Source organism: Cannabis sativa, chromosome 2 (genome assembly GCF_029168945.1).
Source record: "Cannabis sativa cultivar Pink pepper isolate KNU-18-1 chromosome 2, ASM2916894v1, whole genome shotgun sequence".
Classification (NCBI taxonomy): domain Eukaryota; kingdom Viridiplantae; phylum Streptophyta; class Magnoliopsida; order Rosales; family Cannabaceae; genus Cannabis; species Cannabis sativa.
The window spans coordinates 18,859,747-18,873,131 of NC_083602.1; the positions used below are offsets into that span (position 1 = coordinate 18,859,747).

The 13,385-nt window shown below is 34.4% G+C and overlaps 1 protein-coding gene across 1 annotated transcript; it reads left to right on the forward strand.

Moving 5' to 3' along the window:
* On the forward strand, window positions 1–2,886 carry LOC133034818 (uncharacterized). Its single transcript, XM_061110233.1, has 2 exons — window positions 1–867; window positions 944–2,886. Exons 1-2 carry the CDS (start codon window positions 205–207, stop codon window positions 1,703–1,705), a joined length of 1,425 nt encoding a protein of 474 aa, XP_060966216.1. The 5' UTR covers window positions 1–204; the 3' UTR covers window positions 1,706–2,886.
* The last annotated feature ends 10,499 nt before the right edge of the window (window positions 2,887–13,385 follow it).

Below are 13,385 nucleotides of genomic sequence, written 5' to 3' on the forward strand. Positions count from 1 at the left end.
TTTCAGGGAACTGCACATCTTATAATTCCAGTGTCGGACCACTACACAGGCCGTGTGACATGGCGCGGGGGTAGTTACTACTACCCGAAGATTAAGGCTAAATTTGAAGAATTCAACCTATGGGACAGAGTGAGGGAATCTCCTTTCAAAAAAAAATTCGAGAGAGCGCCCATCCAATTCTCAGGAGCATTTTTTCATCAGTTGATGCTTCACAAAATAAAATCTGACAAGCCGGACGAGGTGCATTTCTATGTGGGAAGGAAGAGATGTAGATTTGGGAGGGTGGAGTTCGGCTTGGTGACCGGGTTAAACTTGTTGCCCGGCCCTACTGAGGAAGACATCAAACAAAATGGAAGCTCTGACCGGTTGATTCAGGAATATTTCAACGGTAGTGCTTCGATCAGCTTCGGCCAACTGCGCAGAGTTTTTGAGAGCTGCACAGAAGCTGATGATGTCTACAAGTTGGGGATGGCCTTGTTTGTTATGGGCGTCCTCACTGGTAAGGAGGAGAAGACTGTCGTTCCTCCTTTTGTGATAAGAATGGTTGATAACCTTCCATTCTTCTACGAGTACCCCTGGGGAAAGATTTCTTACACCAAGCTGATGGAAACTTGTAACAAGGATTACTTGGATGTGAAGAATAAGATGTTGAAAAAGATTGAGAAGGGAGTCACTCAGAAGGAGGCAAAATACTCAGCCTACGACTATGCTGCAGCGTTGCAGTATTGGGCATACGAGGCCATATTACAGCTGGGCAACGAGTATGCAGTGAGGAGGTCGCATCGCTTTCCGAGAATGGTCAACTGGGAGAGTAAGCCGAACACTACACTCGGGAAGGATGAAGTGACCAGATTATTTGCTAAAAATGTAAGTTTGTTACGCTTTATGTTGAATTCATGTTAATTTCCATATATTATATTAATATATTTGTTATATTTTTCAGTTGACAGTGTACTCCATGTTATGTCCTCGGCCGAACGAGATTGAGTTTGTGAGTTACATAACCGGGGGTCAGCCTCCGTTATTTGTTGACTTGGAGGAACTTGTGTTGGGTGAGGATGGGCAACCAACACAGGATGCTTTGCGAAGCCAGGCCGAAAAGCTTGCCTCCACATTGGAAGAACGAGCGGAGGCAGCCCGAATATTTAAAGACTCTACACCACCTCCACCGTCTCCACCACGTGCACCGCCTGCAGTTCCAGATGGGTCTGGTGTTGACCCATCTCCAGCTTCAGTTCCTGATGGGTCTGGTGTTGACCCATCTGCAGCTTCAGTTCCTGATGGGTCTGGTGTTGACCCACTTGCAGCATCACAGGATCCTCCTGTTCCCCCGTCAGCTTCTATTCCCAGCACCTCAGAGGCTCGCGATCCAGTATACCCTGCCATTTTGGTAAGGTTGGAGATTGTGGAGAGGGGGCAGGCCGCTCTGCTAAGAGGACAAACAGCGATTATGGATCAGTTGAAGACCATAATGACGCTCCTGCAAGATCCTGGAAGGCCGGCAGCAGCTTCACAGCCACAGCCACAGCCACAGCCACAGCCACAACCGGAAGAGGAGGCTCGAACACCGGAAGATGACTTCATTCTCCCAAATGATTACCAACCGGATGATGATGACATGTTCTGTACAGCTGAGAAGACGAATATCACCAGCATCGGGGATACTCAGGATTCTGAGGTGCAGGTGTTAGAGACAGCTCCATAAGTCATGGAGAACCGGAGGAAGAGAAGGCGGCCTAGGTGGTTCGCTGAGTACACTGAAATGAAGAAGAAGGCTAGGGCTACTTCGACACTCGTGAATGCGGACCCACTTAGAGTGGTTGATCGGAAGCTGCTCAAGACTTTTCACAATTGGGTACTCGGCCAGATTGGGAACAATTACTCGAGAGAGTGCTTCACCGGTCGATACCATTCGTCTTGGTTCCTCGAACTGCATACTCCGAAGTTTTGGCTTGGGAACAATGTAAGTTTTTTAGACTTTTTTACTGCTTTTGTTTTTAAAGACTTTATCTAACTCTTTTTTATTTAATCTCTGACATATTTAATTTTCATGTTTTAGCATTTGGATGCGGCATTCCATTTGATGAGGAGGCGGCGACACTTTTATCCCGAGGCCTACCCAAATAGATGTGTCATCATGCCGTGTATTTTCCCAGCAGGAGTTATTGCTCGGTGGAAAGCTGCGGGTGATGACCAGGCTAACTATCAGTGGGACGAGAGCATATTAGATTTGATTCGAGGGGATGAAAGTCAATTCTTGGCCAGTTGGAAGAACAAGGAGAGAATATATATGGCCCTCCACTTCGATGGAGCAAAGCATTGGGTGGCACTAGAGGTAGATTTGGATCATTGGTTGTTGAACATATTTGACTCGAGCCTCAGATCGATTTCCCCGAACGAATTGAACCGTCACCTGGCAATGTGGGAAAAATTACTACCGAATTCGCTGCTGCAGGCTGGCCTATTCGAGACTCATGACATGATCCTCGTGCCTCAACTTACCGCCTCAGAGAGCCAGGTCAGAAATTTCACTTCAAAAGTCATGGATCGGGCCGTTGTTCCACAGAAAAAGACAAGGTAACTTAATTACAATTGATTTTTTTTTGTTATTTAACTTGAACTTATTTTGCATACTTTTATTTATTTACTTTTTATTGTCTCATACAGCGGTAACTGCGGGATGTACGTGATAGAGCACATCGAGCATAGTATGCTGGAGACTACGTTTGATAATGTGCACGATGAGAATATGAAGAAATTTAGAGAGCGGTGGTGTGTAGATTTGTTTTACCAGAATTTAGCATGAACAAATGTGTTTTTTATTTGGTATTTATTAAGATAACAATGTAACTGGTTTTTTTTATTGGTATGTTTATGTTTTTTTAAGAGTTCATACAAATTTTACGCCTTTCTTTCATGCAACAAATTATAATTATTATGTAAACATAAAATATCACAAATTCTAATGTTTAAAATAGTCCAACATTAATTCAATAACAATACATAATAGTCCAATACATCACGATACAAATAAACTAAAATAACATTTTTAACCTCGGTAGTTGCAAGTGCTTCTGTTGTGCCCCTTGTCACCGCACTTGCTACAATTTCGTGATTTGATAATCCTTTCACCGTTATAAGCAGTTCGGTTGTTCTTAATTCTTCCAACCTTTTGCTTCTTGGGTCGCCCTACTGGTTGCTTCTCAACAGGCACTCCAACTGTCATGTTCTTGATGTCATCGGGCAATTCCCAATCATCCTCGTCACCAACTGCCATAATTGTTCCTTCATATGTTCTCCTCCAATATTCAGTCGTGTAATATGGCGAGCATAGTGTGTACGCGCTAATACTTCGCTCCTGAGATGCAGCACATGCATGAGGACAAGGAAACTTCATGCACTGGAACAAGCCGCAAGTGCAAGTATGTTCCTGCAAGTCCGCTACGCCACCGGTCATAACTATTCCTCTAGGGTGAACCTGCAACGTGTAAGGCCCGCATGAGTCAACGTTCAAATACCGACCTTTTTCAAAATGCAATGTCAAGTCCTCCTCCATTTCTGGTGCTAGGGGTTTCGTCCACTTGTCAGCTTTTTCTTTTCGTGAAGCAAACCACTTCTGGACTTTGGACCTCAGGAATGCTACAGCAGCAGTGATCGGGAAGCCTCTTGCATCCTTAGTTGTGTTGTTGAAGCTCTCAGCCCAGTTGCTCATCATTACATTGTAACGTACCCCTGGAAAGTACGACCGGACCCATTTTTCAAATCCAATTTCCTCAAGATATTGTGCAACCGCTGGATTCATGGCCTGAATGTTCTCAAATTCTTTGTGAAACTCTGATCTTGAATACGTGTAGGCACACGTGTAAATGTGATTCGTGAAGACGTCAGTCTTGAACTTGTGGTTGACGTTCATAATAATGTGGTGGTAGCATGCACCGTGGTGTGCATCAGGGAACACGATATCCAAAGCACGAACAATGCCTTGATGCCTATCCGAAACAAAAGCTAAGTTCTCAACATCACCAATCGTCTCTTTCAATTTTCTCATAAAATAGGTCTAGGAATTGTGGTTTTCACTGTCAACTATAGCAAAAGCTATCGGAAAGATATGACTCCCTGCATCCAAAGCCACTGCACACAACATTTGCCCACCATACCTAGTCTTCAAGAAAGATCCATCAACGCATACAGCAGGTCGACAAAACCTAAACCCCCGAATAGAAGGACCCAGAGAGAAGAAACAATACTTGGAGCGACCATCTTCTACCACAAAATCCGTGATGGTACCTGGATTCCGCAACTGTAGCATGTGCAAGTAACTAGGTAATTTCGAGTACGAATCTTCAGGTGTACCCCGAGCTAGGTGTAGTGCCTTCTCTCTGCACCTCCATGCCTTTTCGTAACTCATTTGGATCCCGTAATCCTTGTGCATACTTTTTCTTATATCAGAGGGCAACTGATCCGAGCCGTCAGTTGCGAACTTATCCTTAATTAGATGGGCAACTATTACAGGTGATGCTTGACGGTTATCTTTTCCTCGAAGATCAAGGGAACATGTATGTACATTATGAAATGTACTCACCTCAAAGATGTTAGAAAGTACGTTCTTCTTCGCTCTTTATCTCCACCCACAATCTGTATCCTTACATGTGATGTACCAAATATCAGTACAGGACTTCCTAACGTAGTAGTCAAACCCTTTCTTCATTGCATACAGGCCAACAACCATCTTTAAATGCTCTTTGTCTCTAAAAAACTTTCCCACATGTAACTCCCCGCCTGGTGTGCCACCCGTAGATATATAATGACTATGATCCTCGATGTCTTCTCTTGTATACATTTTCTCCTTGAATTTACCGTAACTTGTCGAAGAAGAAAATGGATCGCTCCATCCAGTCACATTGGTACCTCGAGCATCAGTAGGACCACTAATATCATTGGTCTCTCTACCATTATTAGAACCTGTACTTTCAGTAGTTCCTCTAGCATGACTGGTTTCGCCTGGACGACTACTACTAGTACCAGGTGTTTGGCAATTTTCTCTACGGGGCATTCTTTTCCGTGTCGGTAGCCTCGGTGGTATTTGGTACGATAGTGGAGTCAAGTTCAAAGGTACAGCAGCAGGGGCCTCTGTACCTTGGTCGTCTCTTACGCCATCATTGTGTTGGAAATTATTTTACCAGGATCTTAGATCTACTCACAAGTATGTTTATTAACATCCTAAATATGAACTTTCTAAAACGATAAATTAAACACATATAAAGTTAAGAAAACCTTACATTGATGCAGCGGAATTAATGTCTCCTTCCACTCAGATCTCTAACCCTTGATTCCTTTACGTAGCGAGTATAATCAAGATCTGAGCCCGAATGTCCTTCTTCTTCAAGTTTGATCCTTCACAGTCTTCCAATCTATGATTGAGTTACTGCTTGCTGTGTGTGGGCACTTACTCTTTCACTAGGGTCACGAAATTGATGAAGGGAAAAGAGAGAGAGGTATTTCGGCCAAGGTATAGAAAGTGGGGAAGGCTCAGTTTTTCTGAAGAGAGAAATTTCTGTCAGAAAGCTAATGAAAGCATTTTATGAGACTGAGCCATCACTTTCTATTTATAGGCAACTACTAGGTCTAGGTTTAGAATTATTTGGCATTAAAATAATGAAAATATTAATTTGAAAAATCAACATTAAGTGGCCGGCCTAGGTGTTGTAATGGGCCTCACTTAATTTTGCAATTTTATCAAATTTTATCTCTATTTTCTCAAAAATGCCAATTTTCTAATTCTAACCTTTTAAATGCCAAAACTAATTATTTAATAACTAAAATAGATTATTAAATAATATTGTCATTTAATTTAATTATTAATTAGACATATAAAGTCCATTAATAAATAAATAAACCTAGAAAACTCTTTTCTTTACAATTTCACCCCTGCTTAGTGAAAATTCATAAAATTAGACATAGTCTAACTTTAGAATTATAATTGATCAATCACGAATCAATTAATGAGTCTTACAAGCAGAATGTTCTCAACTAGAATGGGGACCATGGATCTATATGCTGAGCTTCCAATAAGTGAACCAAATTTACTAAGTAAATTCCTACTTATTAACTCTTCGTTGAATCCACTCTTAGAACTTAGAATTGCACTCTCAGACTTATATAGAGCATATTGTATGTTTCACGATACCAATATACTATCTCATTTAACCATTGTTATAATCTTATTGTGATTTAAAGATCCTCTATATAGATGATTTACATCGAGATGGGATTTCTTTACCGTTATCACCCCTCAATGTATTTTGCCCCTTAAAACACTTAGCTACCTGTAAATGGTGTTTAGTGATCTAATAATTAGTCAGTTAAACAAGAGCTCATCCATTTACTTCTATTTGCTAAGCTCGAAGGGAATCATCACTTGACTTCTATACACCAGTAGAAGCTATAGATTCCATATTTATGTTCAGCACTCCCACTCAATCATACTATCATGTTCTCGAAATATACGTATCACCCTGACCCGAAAGTAGGCTTAACTAATAAATCTAAGAACATGAATAGCACTCCTGAGTTGAGCCTAAGCATATTAGGAATTAGATTCTTTTAATCTTAAGATCAACTACTGATATTGACTTGGAAAGATATGTATAACGGTAAGTTTGTAATATCTTAACTTAGTTGCAATATCGGTCCAGTCCAATGTATACTCCATACATTCGAAACTAGCATACTTTACTAATGTCCTGGAAAGAACATAACACTTACTCCAAGTGTAAGTACACATCATCGCTGATTATCACATTAGTGTAAATCCAATAACACTGATGAAACACGGACCAAAACTTTTGATTCATATGATCACAATCACATTCCACTGTGTTGACGATACTGTAATTGTGAATAAACATATGATCTGGATTTAACTGATTTTGTGTGTATGAATGTAATAAACATATTAAACCATTAGCATGTAAAATTCATGCAAACATCAATCACTTCAAATTTCTTATATTGATAACTAATCAGATTGTAAAGAGTTTTATTTAGGGCATAAAACCCAACAAACTCCCACTTGCACTAATATAAAACAAACTGTGCAAATAGGTCAATCTGATGTCTTGATCTTCAGATCAAGTGTAGTATATTTGAATCCACCCAAACTTCTGGAAACTAGTTCATAAATACACTTATGAAACATCCTTTACTATATGCTTTACTCATCAAGGGATACTGAAATCTTTACTGTTTTAAAAGTACATCTGAATAAACAGAAGACATATCTCTCATATTTTAAAATATGTAATTGAGATAATACAGTGTAGACTTTTCTTCAGTGATATAACTTTCTGGTATTTTCGAATAGACCAAGTTATAGTTCTTCTCTGGTAGAGCTTGAATTATTATACAATAATTCCTCCACCCCCAAAGTAAGCACCATCTCATATAAATCGAAATTAGATGGTGAGATACAAAGACAACTGATACACAGTTCCTTAATATTTGACATATAGATCACTTTCATAAATCTTTCTTGAATATCTTCTAATATTTGATTACATCTCAGATAGCTCCCACTCAATAGCAGATGTCTTGTTAAATAATACTATTAACCTCTGATTGTTTAGAGAGTTACCTAGTTGTGACTTTTGTATTAGTCTTAAAACTTTAAGTTAAGACTAAGTCATCAACATAGCAGACTAGTATTTGAAGTGAAAAATACATGCCAGAGATAAAGTAATCAAAATTAAGATACCATCAAATTTTATGAGGATTAAGAATTCTTGGTTCAAGTCATTCGAATGGACTGAACTAGAGTTCTTTATCTTATTCTCATAATTCTGATAAATAGTGTTCTTAAGTACCTATCACAATTATCAACCTAATGAAGATGGGTATAGAACTTTAAAATTCTCCCACTCAATTAAGGTAGTGTGAAACTTTAACAAAGAACTTTCAAAGGTATCAAACTTTTACTTACAATAGTAAAAACGAAATGGAACATACAATCAAGATCAAGAATTTATATTGACAATAGCTGACTCATTATATTACTTCTATGTTTAAACAAGATATGTGTTTCATAGGGAATTGTGGAATGGACTCCACCCCTAAGAATATACATATAGGGTACTATGGATAACCTCCACCCCTAAGTATATAGAGATTATGATCCACCCCTAAAGGCTGTAAAGATCATGATTCTCTTAGTGTGATAGAGTTTATGTGGAGTTGAATACTATCCAGAGTTCATTAGATATAAAAGATCGTTGAACTACATAGTTTTCTTAACTTTTCTCCACCCCTATCAGATCATAAGATCCTTTTATTAAACAAATTCTTAATAATTGTATGAGAATGAACAATTATTGATAAACATAGAAATAATTTCTAGTGTTTATATAATATAACTCTATGAAGAGTTGTAAATATTATAGAATTTGCATCAATAATAAAAACACTTACACATACAAACATATAAATATAATGTGGTAATAATTGATGAAGATAAAATTAAATGAAGCTCAATCTCATAAATTGCAATAGGGAATTTCGAAAATAAAACTTTATTAATAAAAAAAATGTATTGCAACAATATGAGAGAAACAGGGATAAATATCCCTAACTAAAATTTGAAATCCAAATTGTCTTTAAACTAAAACAATTAATTCAAAAAATTGAAGAGCTTCATCTTCATCTGGACGATTTCACCCTTGGTCCAGCTTTCTGATCAACTCAATTGAGTTCAAGTAGCTTGGCCTATAAGAAGAAGAAAACAAATAAACAAAGTTAGTCCAGAATCATAAATCCAATTGGATAATAATTCACTAAAACTCTTAAAGTTTATAAATGGAAATACCTTGTTTCTTTCCAAGAAGTTTAGGACACTGGGGTTTCCAATGACCTTTTTCATTGCAGTGGAAACACTTTCCTTTAAGTGTAGCATCACCAGAAGGAGCAGCCTCTTTCATGGCTTTTGTTCGCTTCTTGGTGTTCTTCCACTTCTTCTTCGATTTGGGCTTTGAAGCAGAGGCAACATTTGCTTCAGGTTTTATCGTCCCATTACCATTCCCAGGATTGTGAGGTTTACTCCCTTTCTTCTTGGGTCCTCCAATCAAATTTTCATAAGTTTGAAGGTCATTGACTAATTCATGAAAGTCAATTTCCTTCTTATTCATGACATAATTTGATGTGTATGGTAGAAATGCTGGAGTCAGGCTATTCAAGATAAGACTAACTTGAGTAGCACTGTCCATTTCAGCACCATGATCCTGGGCTTCTTGGAAATAACTGGACATGAGGAGAACATGATCACGCACGTTTTGATGAGGTTCCATCCGTGCATTAATGTACTTCTTAGTCGCGTCAAAGCGTGACTGAAGTGATGCCTTACCGAATAGCTCATTTAACTTCGTCATAACTTCAGCAGCCTTCTCAGTTTTAGAAAACCGAGTTTTGAGGGTGTCAACCATCCTAGAAAGCATAAAGTATAGAGCTTTGTCATTTGCTTTCTGCCAACGCTCATACTTTTCTTTCACAGCTTTGGAAGCATTATCCCCAGGCACTTCAGGTGACGGCTCAGTTAAAACAAACAAGACACTTTCTCCTATGAGAGCAATATTAATGTTCTCATTCCATTTATTAAAGTTAGATCCATTCAGCTTATTTTCAGTCAACAGTGATAACATGGTATTCATTTTGATAATACAGGATACTACAAAATAATAGAAATCAACAAATAGAAATTAATAATGGTTTAACACACAAAATCAATTCAGAAATTATAAGCACATAGCAAGTAGGAATGATATGAGAAAATACTTAAAAAATTCAATCCTAAATAATTTCCAAGGTTTTCAACAAACTGATATCAGTGTCCCGTTTAGGCGAGAGTCAAAGCTACCATCCATTGAATAGAGTTGTCAGCTCATCTAAAATGTTAAACATTCTAGCAACCTTTTATTCGATCAAGATCAGAATCCAGCGTTGTCCCGTTTAGGCGAGAGTCAAGGCTATTCTATCTCATGAGCTTCTACCATTGTTTCGCAATTTGCAAGTCAAATATGGTCGCCACCATTAGGGTGATCTATACCATATAAAACACTTACAAACCACTTATCATGCGAGATTAAACGGTGCGAAATTGCTAATGAACGTTCCTCCATTAGGGAGGATTACTCACTAAAACAAACGCGGTGTAAAACCCACAATGGAGATCGAATATCTTAATAATAATAAAGCTCATTGTTTAAAATGTATTTTCTTTATTATTCTAATAAATAAATCTCATTAAATTCTATTTAAGAATTAAAATTCAAAATAAGAATTTAATATAATATTTATAAAATTATACTTAGATGGTGATTGAAATAAAATTAATTATTTCCATCTTAGTAATAATCTTAAATATAAATATTAAGGAAATTAATTTAAGTTGAATTAAATAAATAATTAGCAACTTAAAAATTTCCTTTGAGAATATATTTATTGGGTTCGAAAATTGAAAGTATATAAAAGAAATATACTATTTTCGAAAATAATAAAAATAGAAAAGAAATACTTCAAGCAAAAATATCACCTATCTAGGTATTCTTTTGACTAGTTAATTCAATTTCTAATAATATATATATATTTTAAATTTATTTATTTAAATTAATCAATTAAATGAAAAAATCATTGATTTGAGTTGGTCCAAGAATTAATTAAAATAAATAATTAATTTACAACTCAATCTATTTTTCAAAATAAAAAAAATTCGAAAATATTGCATAAATAAAATGCAATTTTCGAAATTGATTAATAAAATAAAGAAATATATATATATATTTTGAAAATTATTTAAATTTAAGTTGAAAAATTAAATTTCAACCTAAAAATAATTTTCTATTTAATTAAGTGTCATGAAAAATCAATAAATATTTAAGTATCATGATGAAAATCAACTTAGATATTTAGATTCTTCAAGTTAATTAAATGTATTAAATTCAAGAAATAATAATTAAGTGTAGAGAAGGCTTAATTATTTATTTCTAGTTTAATACTAGGAAAAATATACTCAATAAAAATGTACCAAAATACATATTTAAATAACTAATTTCACAAAGTATAATTTTCCTATTTAAATATTAGAAATAATAAGTAGTCTAGAAATTACTATCTAGAAAATATCTTATTTGACTAAGTATCTTTTCAAAATTTGAAAAATATCTAATTTAAGTTAGATAGAAAAAATCTAAAACTTAAATAATTTCAAATTTAGATTTAATTAAAATCAAAAATTAAGTTGTAATCACTTAATTTGAAGATATCTTTTAAAGTTAATATTCGAAAAGATATTAACCTAAAAAATATCTAAAATATTCCATTTTAAGTTAATATTTGAAAAGATATTAACTTAAAAAAATATCTTAAGAATCTTTAATAACTAATGCCTAGGATTCCTCAACTTGATTTAAAATTTAAATCAAATATTCAAATTTAAGTTAGTTAAGAAAAATCAGTTGATACAACTAATTTATAACTTAAATAGGAATATTTAATTAAATAAGCTCCAGAAAGAATCTTAGTTAGTTAAAATTCTATATTTAATTAAATACAAGAAAAATACAAATAGTTTGTCTAGAATTAATATCTAAACTAAAAGTGTTTTTCTTAAAATTAATTTTAAAATATTAAAATGAAAATAAATTTTCATATATTTTAAAAGTTAATTATGTTGCTAATTCAATTTTATTAGGTCAAACTAATATAATTAACCTAGTACAGTTATTCAAATCAGGCAAATGGGCCTTCACAATTGGGGTAGTTCATGTGAGGGGGTGTTGGGTTCAGTATGTCGTACCCACTTCTATGGCTCCCAACTCTCACATAAGGCCCAAAAGAGAGGAATTTAACCTTAAAATGAATAACTGTTATTAATTGAATAGGTCCAATAACTAAATGGACCTAAATAAAATCTATCATGGTGTGACATTTTATTTAGCAACAACCTATATGTATCTATATTAAAACAAAATAAACATATAGGCTCACACAGGCACACTTTGGATGAATCCTATCATGTTGCTAGGTCATACACAGATGAAAGAAGATTGTAAAATTTACCTGTTACAAATTATTAACTTGACCAAGGGAGCCTAGATCATTAGATCTGGCAAAAAGTAACCATGGCTATTTTTTTTTTTTTTTGAACTAAAGGAACTTTATATTCAAAAACCAACCAACAACAAACAAGGCACAAGGCCACACCAGCACACCACGGCTGCTGCACCAGAAAACCAGCAGCAGCCCAAAGAAACAACCTACCAACTATTTACAACATTAGTTAAATAACTGTGTCTCTTATCCTCCTTAAAAGGACCCTTACACACTACTCTCAACTGCACGATCTTTCTCACTTCCAAACTCAATTTACTAGGAACCATACAACTATAATCAAACACACATTTATTTCTGTTCTTCCACAAAAAATAAAAAACAGCAGCCATGACAGCATTTAGAATACGCTGAGTCAGGTCCTAACCATGGCTATTTGCAATCAAGTAATAATAGGTTTTTAAAAACTTACACACAAGTTTAAAACCACATACTCCTGCAACAAGGTTAGCTGGATAGTTGGAAGTAGGATTTATTTAATTTTAAATAAATAATTTCGAAAAATAAATAAAAAAAATATTTAATTAATTTCGAAAATAAAGTTTAAAAAAAATTTAATTTCGGAAAAAAATTTAAATTTCGAAATTTCTAAAAAAAATATTTAAAATTAAACCTACTATTTTGAAAAATTAGGTTTCAACCAACCTAAATATCATTTCAAAATTTGCTAACTACTTTTTAAAAAAAATTAAATGTTATTTTAAAAATAAAAATTAGAAAAGATAAATGAAATATCTTTTCAGATTTTTAAATTTAATTTAAATAAATAAAATAACAAAATTTAAAAGTTAGCAAAATATCTTATATCTATTTAAAATTACATGATTATAAATATCTTATTTTAAATTTAAATAAGGTCAAAATATCTAAAAAGATTTAATTTTAAAAAAAATCTTAAAAGATAAGATATAATTAAAAAATATCTTAAAAGATAAGATATTTTAAAATATCTTAAAAGATTTTATAAATATCTTATAAAATCTGACCTTAAATTTTCAAAAAAAAAAAGATATAATCAAATTTAAAAATAAGATAGATTTTTTAAGCAAGAAGATAGATACTAATTCTATTCAAATTCAAATTACACTAATATCTTGAATTAAATTTAAAAAATATTAAATTAATTCAAAATGATAATTAGAATTGAATTAGGAATAGTAATAGTATATATACAAAACCATACAAAAAATCGGAAGTTAATTACATGAAAAAGCATGAAAAATCGAAGAAAA

Bases quoted from the DNA above. Each gene is read 5' to 3' on its own strand.
- LOC133034818 (XM_061110233.1), top strand. From the start codon at position 205: ATGCTTCACAAAATAAAATCTGACAAGCCGGACGAGGTGCATTTCTAT. The intron at 868-943 runs GTAAGTTTGTTA...TATATTTTTCAG, and splicing joins CCAGATTATTTGCTAAAAAT to TTGACAGTGTACTCCATGTT.